General features: G+C 41.4%; 1 protein-coding gene across 3 annotated transcripts; it reads left to right on the plus strand.

Annotated features, from left to right (window-relative positions):
• Window positions 1-1,784: 1,784 nt before the first annotated feature.
• Window positions 1,785-17,091, plus strand: LOC128599763 (NACHT, LRR and PYD domains-containing protein 12-like). 3 transcript variants are annotated; one of them, XM_053611697.1, is made up of 17 exons: window positions 1,785-2,596; window positions 2,779-2,859; window positions 4,870-5,049; window positions 5,228-5,305; window positions 7,316-7,495; window positions 8,300-8,406; window positions 8,656-8,932; window positions 9,880-10,093; window positions 10,186-11,977; window positions 12,992-13,252; window positions 13,450-13,626; window positions 13,743-14,003; window positions 14,303-14,476; window positions 14,612-14,782; window positions 15,279-15,452; window positions 16,137-16,183; window positions 16,436-17,091. In XM_053611697.1, the coding sequence occupies exons 1-17, from the start codon at window positions 2,444-2,446 to the stop codon at window positions 16,966-16,968; spliced, it is 4,860 nt and encodes a 1,619-aa protein (XP_053467672.1). In that variant the 5' UTR covers window positions 1,785-2,443; the 3' UTR covers window positions 16,969-17,091. The 3 variants fall into 3 exon arrangements, with proteins under 3 accessions (XP_053467672.1, XP_053467674.1, XP_053467673.1); XM_053611698.1 differs by lacking the exon at window positions 1,785-2,596 and having other exon boundaries at window positions 2,743-2,859; XM_053611699.1 differs by lacking the exons at window positions 4,870-5,049; window positions 5,228-5,305.
• The last annotated feature ends 1,123 nt before the right edge of the window (window positions 17,092-18,214 follow it).

Consider the following 18,214-nt stretch of genomic DNA (forward strand, 5'->3'; position numbering starts at 1 on the left):
AGTGAGTAAATGGTGCCAAGTTCAGCACTTACACAGGCTTGTGTAAGTATTCACCCCCTTTAACTTTTCCACATTTTGTAATGTTACAACCTGGAACTGAAATGGACTGAATTGTGATTAGTGTCTAAAGTGGAAAAATATGAATACAGTTTCCAAAATTATATACAAATAAAAATGTGAACAGATAAGCTGGTGTGGAAAAACCGAAATAATTTCAGTGCAACCAGAAGTCACATCATCCGTTTAATTAGAGTCGAACTGGGGGCAATAAAGTCATGAAGACCAAGGAGTGATCAAACAAGTCCAGGACAAAGTTCTGGAAAAGGGTCTGGTTGTAAAAATGAACGGTCAGTTAATAAATAGCATTAAATTATGATGTTTGAGGGCCACGGTTTAAAATAATAAAAATGCAAGATTTTATATATATATATATATATATATATATTATATATATATATATATATATATAAGGTGAATATTACAAAAGAAAAATAACTTAAGAACTGCATGTTGGTATATTTACAGAGTGTGTGATCTGATTGCCAGGTATATCAGTGTTAAATTGACAGTAATTACTGATTTCTGTGCTCACAAGGTGCGGACAGGTGACACTGATAAAATGTCAAGTAAAAATCATATAAAAGGCACATCACAAGATAGACGATAATGTCATACATGGAGATTTTTCACCCGGGCATCTCTCTCTCTCTCTCTCTCTCTCTCTCTCTCCTGAGAGGGAAAAGTGGAAAAGTTTCTCCCCCTGCTCTTCAGACAACCTGTTTCTGCCCCTGCTGACACAGACCATGTCCAAAACAAGCAGTGCTACGAGCACTGGCGCCACCTGGTGGTAAAACATTTATTAGGAGATAGTGAAGCTTCTGCTGACTCTCCAAGCCCGCCCCAATCCTTCCCGACCTGTGCTCCCTCTCTCCTCCCTCCTCCCCCCTCCCTCCTCTCTCTCTCTCTCGGCTTCGTAGTAACAATGTGAACGCGTCTACCGCATAGTGACAAGGCAAAAAAAAAAAAAAAACAAGACCGGAAGTTCGGTAAGTTGTCGTTTACAAAGCAATATTTCTTTAATAAATATGACGCGTATAAACCTGTTCTACAGTTCCCTCTGGAACTGCAGGAACGGCGAGAGGCCAATTCGTTTGTTTGTTTGTTTGTTTGCTTGTGCTATACACCAGAGACATTTGAGTCTGAGATCAAACGATGGATACTGGTCCGTGTACGGCGCGCGACCTTCATTCATAAGTTCTTGGTTTCAAAATTGAAAAACAAAATAGAAATGACGACGCGTTCATTAATTTTTTGTTTTAATATTGACAATTAAAACCCTAAGGTTAGGGTTAGTGAAAACAGTAGAATTGGCCTTGTGTTCCAATACTCTCCTTAAGCATTCCTTGACATGCATGAGAAGCTTTTATCTTTTATATTTCTGTCCACACTTCAGTTCAGCCTATTTGCTGTGTGTACAGTTACTGTGTTTACTTTCATTACACTTCCAGTAGCACAGATACAGTATGAGAGTATAACTGGAGTACCTGTTACTCAGCTACAGTACTCACTACTGCACACTGAACTGTTAGATCAGGTTACGGTTCACTCTCAGGGGAAAAAACTAGAGACGCACCGATACTAAATTTCTCAGCCGATACCGATAAGCGATTATTCAGAGCGATATCGGCCGATACCGATAACCGGTATGATAGTTCTGCCTTTTATGCCTTCTTATAAATGAATAATAATTAAAAGAATTCTGAAAGAAATGCAAATAAAGACTTTATTCTCTCCAATTCAATGAGTTGTTTCACAGTAACTGGTCTCATAAACACAAAACACATTACTCTAATGATCATTTCTCTAAAATGACAAATCTACAGGAATTTCTCTACATTTGGTCAACCAAATGCCACGAGCAGCCTAAATAAAGGTCATAAATAAAGGATTTTAAATAAAGGAAAGTTGTTCACCTTATATGGTGATTTGTGGGCATTTCTTTATGCAAATGAGTCTTCAGAGCAGTATCAGAGTAAAGCAGGGGTTCCCAAACTTTTCCAGGGCAAGGCCCCCCAAATGGCGTTAACATTTGACCGAGGCCCCCCTTTTGCAAGATGTCTTTAAAACACATTAAAAATACAGACTTCTGAATATATCCCCCTTTTTTATTAATAATTTCTTCTTACATCTTCACATTACAATACATTAGGAATTGATTGTGTGTGTGTGTGTGTGTGTGTGTGTGTGTGTGTGTGTGTGTGGTTGTTTGAGAGTGAGAATTTATTTTTCACACCAAATTGTTGAGGCCCCCCGGGCGCCCCCTGGTGGCCCCCACTTTGAAAACCACTGGAGTAAAGCACGTGCTCACTGGCGCTTCTTATACACAAATGTAGAACTTTGATTAAAAATTTAAAAAGAGCCCCCTGGTGGTAGAACATTTATTATGAGAGTGCAGCTTCTTCAGAATCTTTCAGCCCGCCCCAAGCCAGCCTCTCTCTCTCTCTCTCTCTCTCTCCTGCTTCGTAATGAAAGTGAAAGACACTTCCTCATAGAGACAGGACAAGAAAGAAGCAGTTCCGAGAATCTACAAAGATCAGTAAGTTATCATTTACAAAGCAATATATATATATATATATGTTATATATGTGTCATGTATAATGTGTTACACGTATAGTAGCACATATACAGTATGATAGTATAACTGGAGCATCTGTTACTCAGCTACTCTACTTACTACTGCACACTGAACTGTTATGTGACAATGTGACTGTTTTGCAGTCAATCATGAAAAGACACATCTCGGACCAGACAGCAGAGCCAGATGGATTTACAAAAGAGAACCTCAAAGGAACCTCAGCAGTGAGTACCGCTCTTATCAATCTGTCTTGATGTATAGAATCTTCTCTCCGTTTTCTTTAATAACGGTGCAGTTGAATGTGTGTTTTCTTTCAGTTTATAAGCACACACATGGTGGGATAGTATAAGGCTTGCACATACTGCACTTTTTAACTTTTAATAGTTAAATTGAACAGTTAGTGTTGTGGAACGTCTATGAAAGAAGTTAGTTACGCTATAGCAGCTGTAAACTAAACAGACTTTCCCTCGCCAGACTCACGTTCTTCTCTCTCTCGAAGGTAATAAAAAATATTTGAAAAACCTGCAGCTCGTCACGTTACTGAGAAACTGCAAAGAAGCGTAAACGTCCTCTGTCCCGGAGACTTTGTGAGAAATGCTATTTAGAAGAATTTATAGAGATATTATTTAAAACTTTAAAAACCCACTGACGCTGAAAGCAGAATAAACTGAATGTCAGCGCCACGCTCTGTCGCTTTGTGCTACTGTATGAACCACACTGTGAACCATCAGATCCTCCTGTCAACTCTCTCCAGCCTGGGCATCACTGGAACGGTTCTGCGCTGGGTGGAATCCTATCTCTCTGACAGATCCTTCAAGGTATCATGGAGGGGAGGTATTTCTGAAACTCAGCAACTCACAACTGGCGTTCCACAGGGGTCAGTTCTGGGTCCACTCCTCTTTTCTATCTACACTACATCTCTAGGGCAGGTGATTGAGTCTCATGGCTTCTCATATCATTGCTATGCTGATGACACCCAGCTCCATTTGTCCTTCCAGCCTGACGATCCATCCGTCTCTGCACGCATCTCTGCTTGCCTTTCAGACATCTCGGTCTGGATGAAGGAAAACCATCTTAAGCTTAACCTGGCAAAATCTGAGCTTCTCGTGATCCCAGCCTGTTCCTCAATCAACCACAACCTCACTGTACAGCTCGGCTCACTCACACTCATGCCAACCAGGACGGCCAGGAACCTTGGGGTGATTCTTGATGACGGCTTGAGCTTTACAGACCACATCTCAACAACTGCACGGTCCTGTAGGTTCATCCTTTACAACATCAAGAAAATCTGACCCTACCTCACCAAACAGGCTACACAGATACTAGTCCAGGCTCTTGTTATCTCTAAACTGGACTACTGCAACTCACTGCTTTCAGGCCTCCAGGCCAGCTCCATCAAACCCCTTGAGATGATTCAGAATGCTGCAGCGCGCCTCGTCTTCAACCAGCCAAGAGAACCCATGTCACACCCCTCTTCATCTCCCTCCACTGGCTTCCTGTAGCTGCCCACATGAAGTTCAAGGCCTTGATGCTCACCTACAAGACCTTGTCTGGAACAGCGCCCCCTACCTCAACTCTCTCCTGAAGGCTTACGTTCCCTCTTGCAATCTGCGATCGATTAGCGACCGACGCTTAGCAATTCCAACTCAGCGTGGCTCAAGGTCCCTTTCCAGAACCTTCACACTAACTGTTCCTCAGTGGTGGAATGCACTTCCAATCTCAATCCGGACCGCAGAATCTCTCACCATGTTCAAAAAACAGCTAAAGACCCACCTCTTCCGTGAACACCTAACCAACTCATAATAAAAATAAATAAATAAATAAATAAAAATTTTAAAATGCACTTACACCCCTACTCTGCACTTTGCTTCTTCTGGAACTCGATTAATAGATCTTGTATGGTAGCACTTCTTGTATTGTTCTCTGCTTGATATATCGTTTTGCTTGTATCTTTCTCATTTGTAAGTCGCTTTGGATAAAAGCGTCCGCTAAGTGAATAAATGTAAATGTAAATGTAAATGAACAAAGCCGCCGTTTTATGTGTGCGTTTATGAACATGTATATACAGAGGCTCATGTCAAGCCTTATAAAGCTTTATAAAGTGTTACCAAAGATTTCTTTATGCCAAGTCGCAATATTTAAATATTTGGACCATTTGGACCTTATCAACAACCAAATGCTTATTGTTAATAAAATATTAACGGAATCATTGAAATGTCTTTGTGGTAATTTAGGCAGAAAAACCAAACTCACCTGCTCCCAGCTGTGTGTCCATGAAGAGTGATGCGTCCATGGGTGTTGATATCGATTTCAGCCGAGGGGAAAAGAGCAGTGGAAAAAGGTCTGAAAGTGAAAGACACTTCCTCATAGAGACAGGACAAGAAAGAAGCAGCTCCGAGAATCTACAAAGATCAGTAAGTTATCATTTACAAAGCAATATATATATATATGTTATATATGTGTCATGTATAATGTGTTACACGTATAGTAGCACATATACAGTATGATAGTATAACTGGAGCATCTGTTACTCAGCTACTCTACTTACTACTGCACACTGAACTGTTATGTGACAATGTGACTGTTTTGTAGTCAATCATGAAAAGACACGTCTCGGGCCAGACAGCAGAGCCAGATGGATTTACAAAGCGGCTCAAAGGAACCTCAGCTGTGAGTACCGCTCTTATCAATCTGTCTTGATGTATAGAATCTTCTCTCCCTTTTCTTTAATAACGGTGCAGTTGAATGTGTGTTTTCTTTCAGTTTATAAGCACACACATGGTGGGATAGTATAAGGCTTGCACATACTGCACTTTTTAACTTTTAATAGTTAAATTGAACAGTTAATGTTGTGGAACGTCTATGAAAGAAGTTAGTTACGCTATAGCAGCTGTAAACTAAACAGACTTTCCCTCGCCAGACTCACGTTCTTCTCTCTCTCGAAGGTAATAAAAAATATTTGAAAAACCTGCAGCTCGTCACGTTACTGAGAAACTGCAAAGAAGCGTAAACGTCCTCTGTCCCGGAGACTTTGTGAGAAATGCTATTTAGAAGAATTTATAGAGATATTATTTAAAACTTTAAAAACCCACTGACGCTGAAAGCAGAATAAACTGAATGTCAGCGCCACGCTCTGTCGCTTTGTGCTACTGTATGAACCACACTGTGAACCATCAGATCCTCCTGTCAACTCTCTCCAGCCTGGGCATCACTGGAACGGTTCTGCGCTGGGTGGAATCCTATCTCTCTGACAGATCCTTCAAGGTATCATGGAGGGGAGGTATTTCTGAAACTCAGCAACTCACAACTGGCGTTCCACAGGGGTCAGTTCTGTGTCCACTCCTCTTTTCTATCTACACTACATCTCTAGGGCAGGTGATTGAGTCTCATGGCTTCTCATATCATTGCTATGCTGATGACACCCAGCTCCATTTGTCCTTCCAGCCTGACGATCCATCCGTCTCTGCACGCATCTCTGCTTTTCTTTCAGACATCTCGGTCTGGATGAAGGAAAACCATCTTAAGCTTAACCTGGCAAAATCTGAGCTTCTCGTGATCCCAGCCTGTTCCTCAATCAACCACAACCTCACTGTACAGCTCGGCTCACTCACACTCATGCCAACCAGGACGGCCAGGAACCTTGGGGTGATTCTTGATGACGGCTTGAGCTTTACAGACCACATCTCAACAACTGCACGGTCCTGTAGGTTCATCCTTTACAACATCAAGAAAATCTGACCCTACCTCACCAAACAGGCTACACAGATACTAGTCCAGGCTCTTGTTATCTCTAAACTGGACTACTGCAACTCACTGCTTTCAGGCCTCCAGGCCAGCTCCATCAAACCCCTTGAGATGATTCAGAATGCTGCAGCGCGCCTCGTCTTCAACCAGCCAAGAGAACCCATGTCACACCCCTCTTCATCTCCCTCCACTGGCTTCCTGTAGCTGCCCACATCAAGTTCAAGGCCTTGATGCTCACCTACAAGACCTTGTCTGGAACAGCGCCCCCTACCTCAACTCTCTCCTGAAGGCTTACGTTCCCTCTTGCAATCTGCGATCGATTAGCGACCGACGCTTAGCAATTCCAACTCAGCGTGGCTCAAGGTCCCTTTCCAGAACCTTCACACTAACTGTTCCTCAGTGGTGGAATGCACTTCCAATCTCAATCCGGACCGCAGAATCTCTCACCATCTTCAAAAAACAGCTAAAGACCCACCTCTTCTATGAACACCTAACCAACTCATAATAAAAATAAATAAATAAATAAATAAAAATTTTAAAATGCACTTACACCCCTACTCTGCACTTTGCTTCTTCTGGAACTCGATTAATAGATCTTGTATGGTAGCACTTCTTGTATTGTTCTCTGCTTGATATATCGTTTTGCTTGTATCTTTCTCATTTGTAAGTCGCTTTGGATAAAAGCGTCCGCTAAGTGAATAAATGTAAATGTAAATGTAAATGAACAAAGCCGCCGTTTTATGTGTGCGTTTATGAACATGTATATACAGAGGCTCATGTCAAGCCTTATAAAGCTTTATAAAGTGTTACCAAAGATTTCTTTATGCCAAGTCGCAATATTTAAATATTTGGACCATTTGGACCTTATCAACAACCAAATGCTTATTGTTAATAAAATATTAACGGAATCATTGAAATGTCTTTGTGGTAATTTAGGCAGAAAGACCAAACTCACCTGCTCCCAGCTGTGTGTCCATGAAGAGTGATGCGTCCATGGGTGTTGATATCGATTTCAGCCGAGGGGAAAAGAGCAGTGGAAAAAGGTCTGAAAGTGAAAGACACTTCCTCATAGAGACAGGACAAGAAAGAAGCAGCTCCGAGAATCTACAAAGATCAGTAAGTTATCATTTACAAAGCAATATATATATATATGTTATATATGTGTCATGTATAATGTGTTACACGTATAGTAGCACATATACAGTATGATAGTATAACTGGAGCATCTGTTACTCAGCTACTCTACTCACTACTGCACACTGAACTGTTATGTGACAATGTGACTGTTTTGTAGTCAATCATGAAAAGACACGTCTCGGGCCAGACAGCAGAGCCAGATGGATTTACAGAGCGGCTCAAAGGAACCTCAGCAGTGAGGACCGCTCGTATCAATCTGTCTTGATGTATAGAATCTTCTTTCCCTTTGAAGGGTGCCAATAATTGTGGAGTTGAATGTGTGTGTTCTTGCAGCATCATGCAACGGATGTGTACAGAGTCGTAACAAAGCCCTTATTCAACAAAACACTAATATCTAGAACACAGTTAGGCGCACGGTGAGTTAGTGGTTAGCACGTTTGCATGTTCTCCCCGTGCTGCGGGGGTTTCCTCCGGGTACTCCGGTTTCCTCCCCCAGTCCAAAGACATGCATGGTAGGCTGATAGGCGTGTCCAAAGTGTCCGTAGTGTATGAATGGGTGTGTGAGTGTGTATGTGATTGTGCCCTGTGATGGATTGGCACCTCGTCCAGGGTGTACCCCGCCTTGTTCCCGATGCTCCCTGTGATAGGCTCCAGGTTCCCCGTGACCCTGTAGGATAAGCGGTATAGCTAATGGATGGGTGGATGGAATAGTTACATGTTTAATAGTTAATGTTGTGGTTAAGGTATTTAAATATATTTGGATGATTTGGATCTTTCATTTAGGCAGAAAGACCGAACTCACCTGCTCCCACCTGTCTGTCCATGAAGAGTGATGCGTCCATGGATTTTCTTTACCAGTTCAGCCAAGGGAAAAACAGCAGTGGAAAAAGGTTCGCAGTTCAGTAATCTACTGTATAACTACTGTCATAAAACAGTCTTCCATTATTTTAGCAAAATCGCTTGTAGATTTTTCCAACACTTATACTGTGCAGATTTTTAATCATTTTAGCATGTTTATTACAGTCTGCTTGACAGGCAGGACTGATAAAAACAAAACTTTAACCAAAGCAACTTAAAAGATTCCTTCATCGGGAGTGAATGAGGTCTTTCAGTTTGATTTTTTTCCCTGTCATTCGCAGTGTCGAGATAGAAACACCACACTCACCGTCACCTAGCTATGTCTCTGTGGAGAGTGAAAAGTCAGTAGAACTCAACCAGGACGATGGGGAAGCTTTTCTACGTTTGCACCCGTCAGCCACTGTATCGGCGACGTACCCACCACAAGAGCCGAAACTCTGCCTGCAGCACCGCATGCCTCGGGAAATTTACTGCAAGACAGATGAGACCCTGACGTGTAAACAGTGTGCAACTGTGGAGCATCGAGGACACGACAAGTGCTACACACAGGGCGCTAGGGTAAGGCAACACATCAGGCTTTTCTTTTCTTTTCTTTTTAAAAAATAGTTCATAAGATGTCAGTGTCTTTAACCCTAACCCTAACCCTAACCCTATACAGTCCATAATGCTTCCTGTCCACCAGAGCTATAGGACTGAAGAGTGTGTCATGATTAATGATATTGTACACACAAGCATGTGATTCTGTGTTCTTTAAACTTTAACACCAAGTTGTCATTTAAAACAATTGTCCGCGTATCTATAATAATAATTGATAAGTATGGAATAAATCACTGTGTGTGTGTGATCTCGAGTCAATTCAATACAATTTTATTTGTATAGCGCTTTTAACAGTAAACATTGTCCCAAAGCAGCTTTATAGAACTGTATCAATTCAGGATATCAATTTTAAATGTATACATTTATCCCTAACGAGCAAGCCAGAGGAGACGGTGGCGAGGAAAAATTTAATCAGAAAGCTGCGGACCTAAAACAGAACCTTGTGGAACACCAGACGTTACCTTAGAGCCAGGAGAGGACCGTTTCCTTAACGCCAACAACAGTTTCTAGTCTTTCAAGGAGAATAGTATGATCAATGGTATCAAAAGCTGCACTACGGTCAAGCAACACACGCAGGGAGACACAACTCTGATCAGAGGTCAGGAGTCGGTCATTTACTACTTTAACCAGCGCTGTCTCTGTGCTGTGATGAGGTCTAAATCCTGACTGATACATTTAATGACATTTATTCACCCCGATACACCCCACAGATGATTATTTACCAATAACAGCATATCTTCAGGTGGTTTATTCCGCTTATACCCTCTTATACATCGTATTTATCATCTTTTTATAGCTGTTACTATAGAAACACCGACCTGTGATTTGTACTTACACTATTGTCTGTTAAAGAAAATGAATCAACACCTCCGGACCTGTGCTATAATGTTCTTCTTTCTTTGTTACAGGCCCTGCTGGAGCTGGACCCGTTGTCTTTACTTGAGCAAACACTGAACCATGTAGACACAAAAAACTTCATGTGGTATCTTTGCCAAAATTACCCAGAATGCTTTGAGACTCCTCAGGTGAATTGTGATATCCAGGAGGCATCTAAACTCATTCTGGAGAGATTTGGCTCAGATGCAGCTCCAAAGATTGCGCTAAAGGTCATGTTGGAGTTAGGTAGGATCAAACACCTGTTTATTGCAGTATTTCCAATGAACGTGGTCTAAACTCCTCAATTTATTTGATTGGTTCATCTTTTCTTTTCATAGCGAAAAGTCATAAGACCATCCAAGATCATGTCAGATCTAACCTAAAGGGTCAGCTTAGATTTAAATTCCAGAGCATACGTGAAGGAAATGCTCAGCAGGGGAACCTGATTCTTCTAAACGACATCTTCACCGAGCTTCTCATTACGGAAGGAGGAGGGGATGGAGCTGTCAATAAAGAACATGAGATCAGACAGATCGAGGATGCGTGCAAGAACAAGGGAATGGAAGAGATTGTGATCAAATGCAACGATATCTTTCAAGCTTTACCCGGACAGAACAAACGCATTCGGACCGTGCTAACCAAGGGCATCGCTGGGATCGGGAAAACTGTGTCTGTACAGAAATTCATCTTGGACTGGGCAGAAGGAAATGCGAACCAGGATATCCATTACATCTTCCCACTTCCTTTCCGCGATCTGAATTTGAAGGGAAATGATGAGTATAGTGTGATGCAGCTTCTTCATCTGTACTTTCCAGAACTTAAAGAACTCAAAACTCTAAGGAGCGAGGAAGTGAAAACCGTGTTCATCTTTGACGGCCTGGACGAGTGTCGACTTCCCCTGGATTTCACGAACAACGAAATGTGCTGCGACCTGACAAAGAAAATCTCGGTGGATGTCCTGCTAACAAACCTCATTCAGGGAAATATACTTCCCTCTGCTCTTCTCTGGGTTACCTCTCGACCAGCAGCGGCCAATCGGATCCCTCCCGAGTGCGTTGACCAGGTTACCGAGGTCCGAGGCTTTAACGACTCGGAGAAAGAGGTGTACTTCAAAAAGAGGTTCGATGATCAAGGCCTCGCTGACAAAATCATTAAACACATAAAGTCTTCAAGGAGCCTCCACATTATGTGCCATATCCCTGTCTTCTGCTGGATATCTGCCACGGTTCTGGACAAGATGTTGGACGAATCAGACACGGAAGTACCTAAAACTCTGACCCAGATGTACACCCACTTTCTTCTCATCCAGACACATTTGAAAAACAAGAAATACCACGGATTGATTCAGGACAACATGGACCTGCCCGAATCTGATAAAGAGATGATCTTCAAACTGGCCAAGCTAGCGTTTCTGCAGTTGAAGAAAGAAAATCTGATTTTCTACGAAAATGATTTGATCGAATGCGACATCGACGTTAGCAAAGCGACCGAGTACTCTGCAATCTGCACAGAAATTTTCAAAGAGGAGTCCGGATTGTACCGAGAGAAGGTCTTCTGCTTTGTACATCTGAGCATTCAGGAGCACTTAGCTGCTGTCTATGTGCATCTTCAATTTACAGACAGCCACATAAACGTACTCCAAGAAGACACCGAGAATCAGAGTGACACGGTAAAGATGTCAGATTTGCACAAGAACGCTGTGGACAGAGCGTTGAAGAGCGAGAACGGACACTTTGACCTTTTCCTGCGCTTTCTTCTCGGCCTCTCGCTCGACTCCAATCGGGCTCTTTTGAGAAGCGTGCTCCCGAACCCGTGTTTGGAGAGTTTGGAAGAAACAGTGGACTACATCAAGGAGAAGATCAGAAAGGAGTCGTCGGCAGAAAGGACTATCAACCTGTTCCACTGTCTGAATGAACTGCATTACAACTCGTTGGTGGAAGAAATCCGTAGTTTCCTGAGATCAGGCACGCAGTCAGAGACGGAGCTTAAACCGGACCAGTGCTCAGCTTTGGCCTATGTGCTGCTAACGTCAGAGGAGGTGATGAATGAATTTGACTTGAAGATGTGTAAAACGTCTCCTGAGGGATATCGGAGACTGTTACCAGTTGTCAAGACTTCGAGACGAGCCAGGTAAGTTTCTATGAAAAAATGTCCGAATCATAAGCATAACATCGAGGTAATGTAGCAATAGAGATATGATGATGCAAAGCCTGTATAAGGAAATCTAAAATTTTAGCATTATACTATTATAGTATAGATGCAGGTCTGACACAGCCTTTGAAATATGCTACAAAATATTGTTCGGTTGTTTTTTGCTCTCCGAATTTGGTCTTGCCAATTCCCACCCACTAGTTTACTTTCCCCTATGACACAACATCTATAACAGCAAACATGTGCTGCCTCCGTGAAGCCAAATCTTTTTTCCAACTGTTGCGTGACACTCAGAGGAAAGTGCTGTCTGCCCTCTTCTCCATACACAACCTCACAGATGTCCCTGATTGGCTAGTGTCACTGTAAGTCACAGGAGTGTGAGTATGCCCCTCCCAACCAGAGCACAGCCAATTTTGCTCTGTTGGATCTGCCGAATCTGAGAAGATTTCTGAGAGAAAGCTAGGTTAGTTAGCTAGTCAGCTGATACTAGCTAGGAGTGGCAAGAGCGTTGTTATAGTTACAGTATGGGTATGGTCCGTAAGCCAATTATTCTGTAGCAATCTACTGGAGAATGATAAAGGATTAAAACTAGCAGTTTCCTGTCATGTTAGTGCCGAAATCAGCAATGGATTACATTAACCATCAGCCTCTGCACATCACATGACCCCACTGATCACACACACCTGTTTCTGATTGCACCTAATGAGCACTGTATTTAAGCCCTGGTTTTTGTATGTTCCCTTGTATAGCGTTTGTCCTGTGTCACCTTGTGTCTGTTGCGTTGCGTTGGTCATGGTCGTGAGTCATGCTTAGACTTGCATTGTTGATGTTTGTGTTTGTTTGTAAATAAACCACTTTCACTTGCATCCGATCCCCGAATCCCTGACATTTCCATAAACATAGAATTAAACCCTTGTGCTATGACTTCCAAATGATGTTGTTTTAGTTGAAATCTCATCGATCTGTTTCATTCTATCTCACGACCCTCCACAGTCTTGCTGGCGTCAACCTCACAGACGAATCCTGTGAGACCCTGGCTTCCATTCTCCAGTCTGCTAACTCACACCTGGTAGAACTGGACCTCAGCTTTAACAGTTTGGGAGATTTAGGAGTGAAACTTCTCTGTAGCGGCCTCTCAAATCCACACAGCAAACTGGAGAAGCTGACTCTCAGTCACAACGAGCTCGAACATATAGGAGTGAAGCTGCTGTGCGACTGTCTGATGAGTCCACACTGTAAACTGCAGACTCTCGGGTTTGTAACTGTTTTGCTCATGTTTGCAATAATAATGGCACTTGATGCGATGTCTTGAAGCTTTGCAAATAGAGTATGCGAAACGAAATGATTCCAGTAGAATCTTATACTGTAGAAAGCAGTTAGCAGATCAGACATTTTATAACCGACTTCGAAACAGATGTATGTATGTTTTTCTGCTTTTTACCTGTTTGCAGATTGGCTGGCACAAACTTCGCAGAACAATCTTGCGAATTAATGGCCTCAGTTTTCCAATCTGCTAACTCGCACCTGAAGGAGCTCGACCTCGGCTGCAATAAAGAGTTAAAAGACTCCGGAGTGAAGCTTCTCTCTGCTGGACTGATTAGTCTGCAGTGTAAACTGGAGAAACTCAGGTTAGGTTATAGTAATCTCCATTCGGTCAGTTTTGTCAATAGCTGAACATCCGTAAGTAAAATGAGTTATGGTAACAACTTAAAAACAAGCTGAAATAGTTTCTGTTACGCTATAGGTTGGACAGATGTGACCTCAGCCATGAATCATGTGAAGCCTTGAAAACGGTTCTTCAGTCACCCAACTCGCGCTTGAGACAGCTGGATCTCAGCTACAACAAGCTAGGAGACTCTGGAGTGCAACAGCTCTGTGAGGGACTAACACATCCAAACTGTAAACTGGAGTTACTGGATCTGAGCTACAACAACCTCGGCCACTCCGGAGTAAAACTTCTCTCTACTGGACTGATGGATCCAGACTGTAAACTCAAGAGTATAAGGTTTACCATCACATGTTTTTTTTTGTTTTTTTTCTAAACTTAATGTAATCTTGTTTCTGAAGATTGACGTTCCTATAAAATTTAGTTCCGCACTACCTCATGTATGCGGAAGAAGGCGGATAGCACTTTCCTCCGAATGTGTTACGCTGCCTTATGACACGATAGCTCGAAAAATTGGCAAATTACAAAATTTTGGAGAAAAATGGGGAAAGAAATCATTTCCCAGCCTAATTCAACGTACTGTAGATCTCCAGGATCAGAACTGGTGATCAGTAATCTATGTATTTGCTCATCTGTAGACTTGCTGATGTCGGCATCCCAGATGAGACGTGTGAAACTCTGGCCTTGGCTCTACAGTCAAAAAATCCATACCTCAGAGAGCTCGATCTCAGCAACAATTACATTGGAGATTCAGGAGTGGAACTGCTCTGTGCTGGATTATCCAGCCCAAACTGCTTCCTCGAAAATCTCAGGTGAATACTACAGTATGTCTAGGCTTTTTTTATTGAGATATACAAGTTAGAAATGCTGTTATAATACAGTAGCTGTAACGGTTTCAGACCGACACTTTGTTACTACTTATGATTTATTTCTTTTCTGTGCTGCAGTCTGCGATGGTGTAATCTCACAGAGGGGTCCTGTTCAAACCTGGCCTCGGTTCTGAGTTCCCACACTCGTTTGACAGAACTGGAGCTGAGAGACAACGATGTGCAAGATTCAGGGCTGAAGCTGCTTTGCGCTGGTCTTCAGGATCCAGGATGCTCACTGCAGAAACTGGGGTGAGTTAAAGGCACACAGCAGTGCAACAGAACAGTGAAGCAGTTCTCTGGGTTTTACCACGTCTACATTATCAAAGGAGTTATTATGCTGAAATTCAAGATCCATGTTAACATTTTACACTCTCTATTATACTTTAGTTATTTTTCAGAGATAACTATCTGGTTTTGAGGCCAGTTTGTATTTGCCATAAATTTACATTTACATTTATGGCATTTTGGCAGACGCTCTTATCCAGAGTGACTTAAGTGACACTTATCTCATTTATACATCTGAGCAGTTGAAAGTTAAGGGCCTTGTTCAAGGGCCAAACAGTGTCAGTTTGGCAGTGATGGGGTTTGAACTCTTGACCTTCCGATCAGTAGCCCAATGTCTTAACCACTGAGCTACCACTTACCACGTCAAAACTTTTGTTGCAGCACACTGGAACTGTATCAGGTGTGTGTTGGTGGTGTATTTATTAATTGTGAATAAACCGTAATAGTTGTTCCTCTGCAGTCTTTCAGGGTGTTGTGTTACAGAAGACGGCTGCTCCACTCTAGTTTCAGCTTTAAGCTCAGATCACTCACAGCTCAGAGAGCTCGACCTCAGCTACAATCATCCGGGAGAGTCAGGAGTGAGACAGCTGTCTGCTGTACGAGATAATCCACGCTTTAACCTGGAGAAACTGAGGTGAGTGGAGTACAGGAAGAAAAGGCTACTTTATTTTACTAGGGCTCTTGTCAAAGCAGGCGTCGTCAAGTCCAAGACCAGGACTAGCTGAGATCGAGTCGAGATTGAAAACCATGAAATCCTTTTCAAACTATTTACTTCAGCTAATTGGCGTCATTCGTGCATTATACCAAAGGTTAAATAGACTATGCTTTCTAGGAAAAACTTTGTGCATGTGAAAAGACAACACTCTCAGTCAAGATCAAGACCATTTTTAGCAAGGCCAATGCCTAAGGGTGAGACAAGTCTGAGTACAAATGCCAGTAATCTGAGATAGACTACACTTGTGTCCTAGAGCCCAGCTTTTTACAGCTTCCAAGCCTGGAATGTAATAACTTTTGGATAATTGTAATATTTATTTTTTTTCCCTTATCCATATGGACACGGTAGCAATCAAAAATCAGAAGATATTTAGAGGAGGAAAAAATGGTGGTGGATGAATCATACCGAGGAATCATAAACAGTATGACCAAACCACATAAAAGACCAAGATGAAAGTTTTAATTTTAAGGATGTCTTTAATGACAAAACGGTTCCGTGTTTTTATTTAGAGTTTGTAGCCTGTTGAAGGTTTCATAGGGAATCTAGCGTGTTAAAAGACTAAATTATCACCGCTCTTACATGACTTCTTTGTTCTTTTTATAGTGTGGACCACTGTGGCGAGTGCAGGATCAAACCCGGACTAAAGAAATGTAAGAGCATACACAACTGGGTTTAACAGTGTATCTTCCAACATGAGGGCACATTCTAATGACATATTTTGTTATATTAACGCTTTGTAAGACTGTCTTATTTAGTTTTTGTAGGTCATTTTATGTTAGTCACGTTCTTTTAAGTTCTATTTAAGATCTCAAGTTCTATACCAAATGTTAGCTACAGATCTGTAATATAGTCTAATAGGCCAAATATTTTTAAGAATTGATTTTGAGCCACAATTTCTGCAGACGCCTGTGAGATCACCCTGGATCCAAACACTGCACACAGAACTATGACTCTGAGTGGTGACAAAAAGGTGACAAGGACTCGAAGTCAGTATTCGTACCCGGACCATCCGGATCGGTTTGAGTATTACGCCCAGATTTTGTGCAGAGAGTCCCTGAGAGATGCTCGCTTCTACTGGGAAACGGAGTGGACCGGCAATAACATTTACAATGGTGTAACGTACAAAGGTATCAACAGAAAAGGTCGCAGCAATGACTGCAAACTGGGGATGAATAATATATCCTGGATTCTGTTCTGTTCTAACAACTATGGTTATTACGCTGGTTACAATAACAAGGAGACAGTGGTATCTCCTCCACCCAATCCCTCCAGAAGAATGGGTATCTATTTAGACTGGCAGGCTGGTACACTCTCCTATTTTATCATCTCTGCTGATAGGGTGTATCACACGTACACATTTCACACAACATTCACTGAGGCCCTGTATCCAGGATTCCGGGTCGACGACACAGTAACACTGTGTGAGCTGGAATAAAAAAAAGAACATTCACTTTAAGGAAATTACTGTAAGGTGGAGATGTCAGGAATTTAGTCAGAGGTTTTAAAGGAAGTAATAATACACTGTGTGTTGTACTGAAATCATTCTACGTATGTGTATTTGCAGTCAGTAGAAAACACCTTTCATGTGTAAGTGGTCACTTACGAGCCCCCGGACCACCAGGGGGCGCCATGATTTGTTAATAATGATATCCCCCAAAAAATTTATAAATAAGCACACTTTAGGTTTTTTGCATTTACATTACTAAATTAGGTAACTAATGTAACAAAGTGTTCATATGATCTGGGACGTAAAAGCACAAAAAAAGAAGCATGTAGTTATTTTGTATATATTATTTCAATATAATTATTCATACTATTATTTCATATAATAATATGTTTGATGACCTTGCTTTTAAAAAAAAGTAAATGAAGTCGAAATGTGTAGGAAAAAGTGCACTCCAATTTTTAAAATGTATTTTTATGTTATTTATTATGTATTTTTTTTAATTTTATTTATGTCATTTAAATGTGCAATTTAGTCGTTTCTCACATTTTTTGTAATGGTTATTACTCTTTACCTCAATTTTTTTTACTACATATTTATTTCAATTTCTGATAATTTATTCAGTTATTTTATTTATATAATTTACTTGTATAGAAATTGAATTTTCTGCGTATGTGGTTCTTGTTCAGCTGTTATTATTATTATTATTATTATTATTATTAATATTATTTAGTAAACTGTTTCTCCCCCTCATCCAAGATAATGAAGTAATAATTCTGTTTATTCTTGCATAATAATATGACATGAGTGAGTAGGCTGAATCAGTGGTCACTTAGGGCCCCTAAATGTCCAGGAATGACCCTGCATGATTGTATTTTTACACAAAATAAAAGTTGTCACTTAAGTGGTCGTTTTTTTCACGTGTATAATTTTGGGAAGTCCTGCACAAACCGTTTTCAGACCATTGTAATGTTTGTGCATTATATGATTTTCGACCGTTATTTTTCATCAAATTACCAAAACGGCTCTTCTGAACTGTGAGTCGACTCCCAAAGTGCACCTTGAAAAAGCCATGTTGCAGAGCTAATTCAAAGAGCCGACTCATATAGATGATTCAAATAACCGATTCACACAACCGATTCAAAGAGCTGATTCCTAGAACCGATTCATAACGAACTTTTACCTCAGAGAAAACACGCAAGTAAGAAACTGAGGTAAAAAAAAAAGTTGTTAACGT

Source organism: Ictalurus furcatus, chromosome 23, assembly GCF_023375685.1.
Source record: "Ictalurus furcatus strain D&B chromosome 23, Billie_1.0, whole genome shotgun sequence".
NCBI lineage: Eukaryota > Metazoa > Chordata > Actinopteri > Siluriformes > Ictaluridae > Ictalurus > Ictalurus furcatus.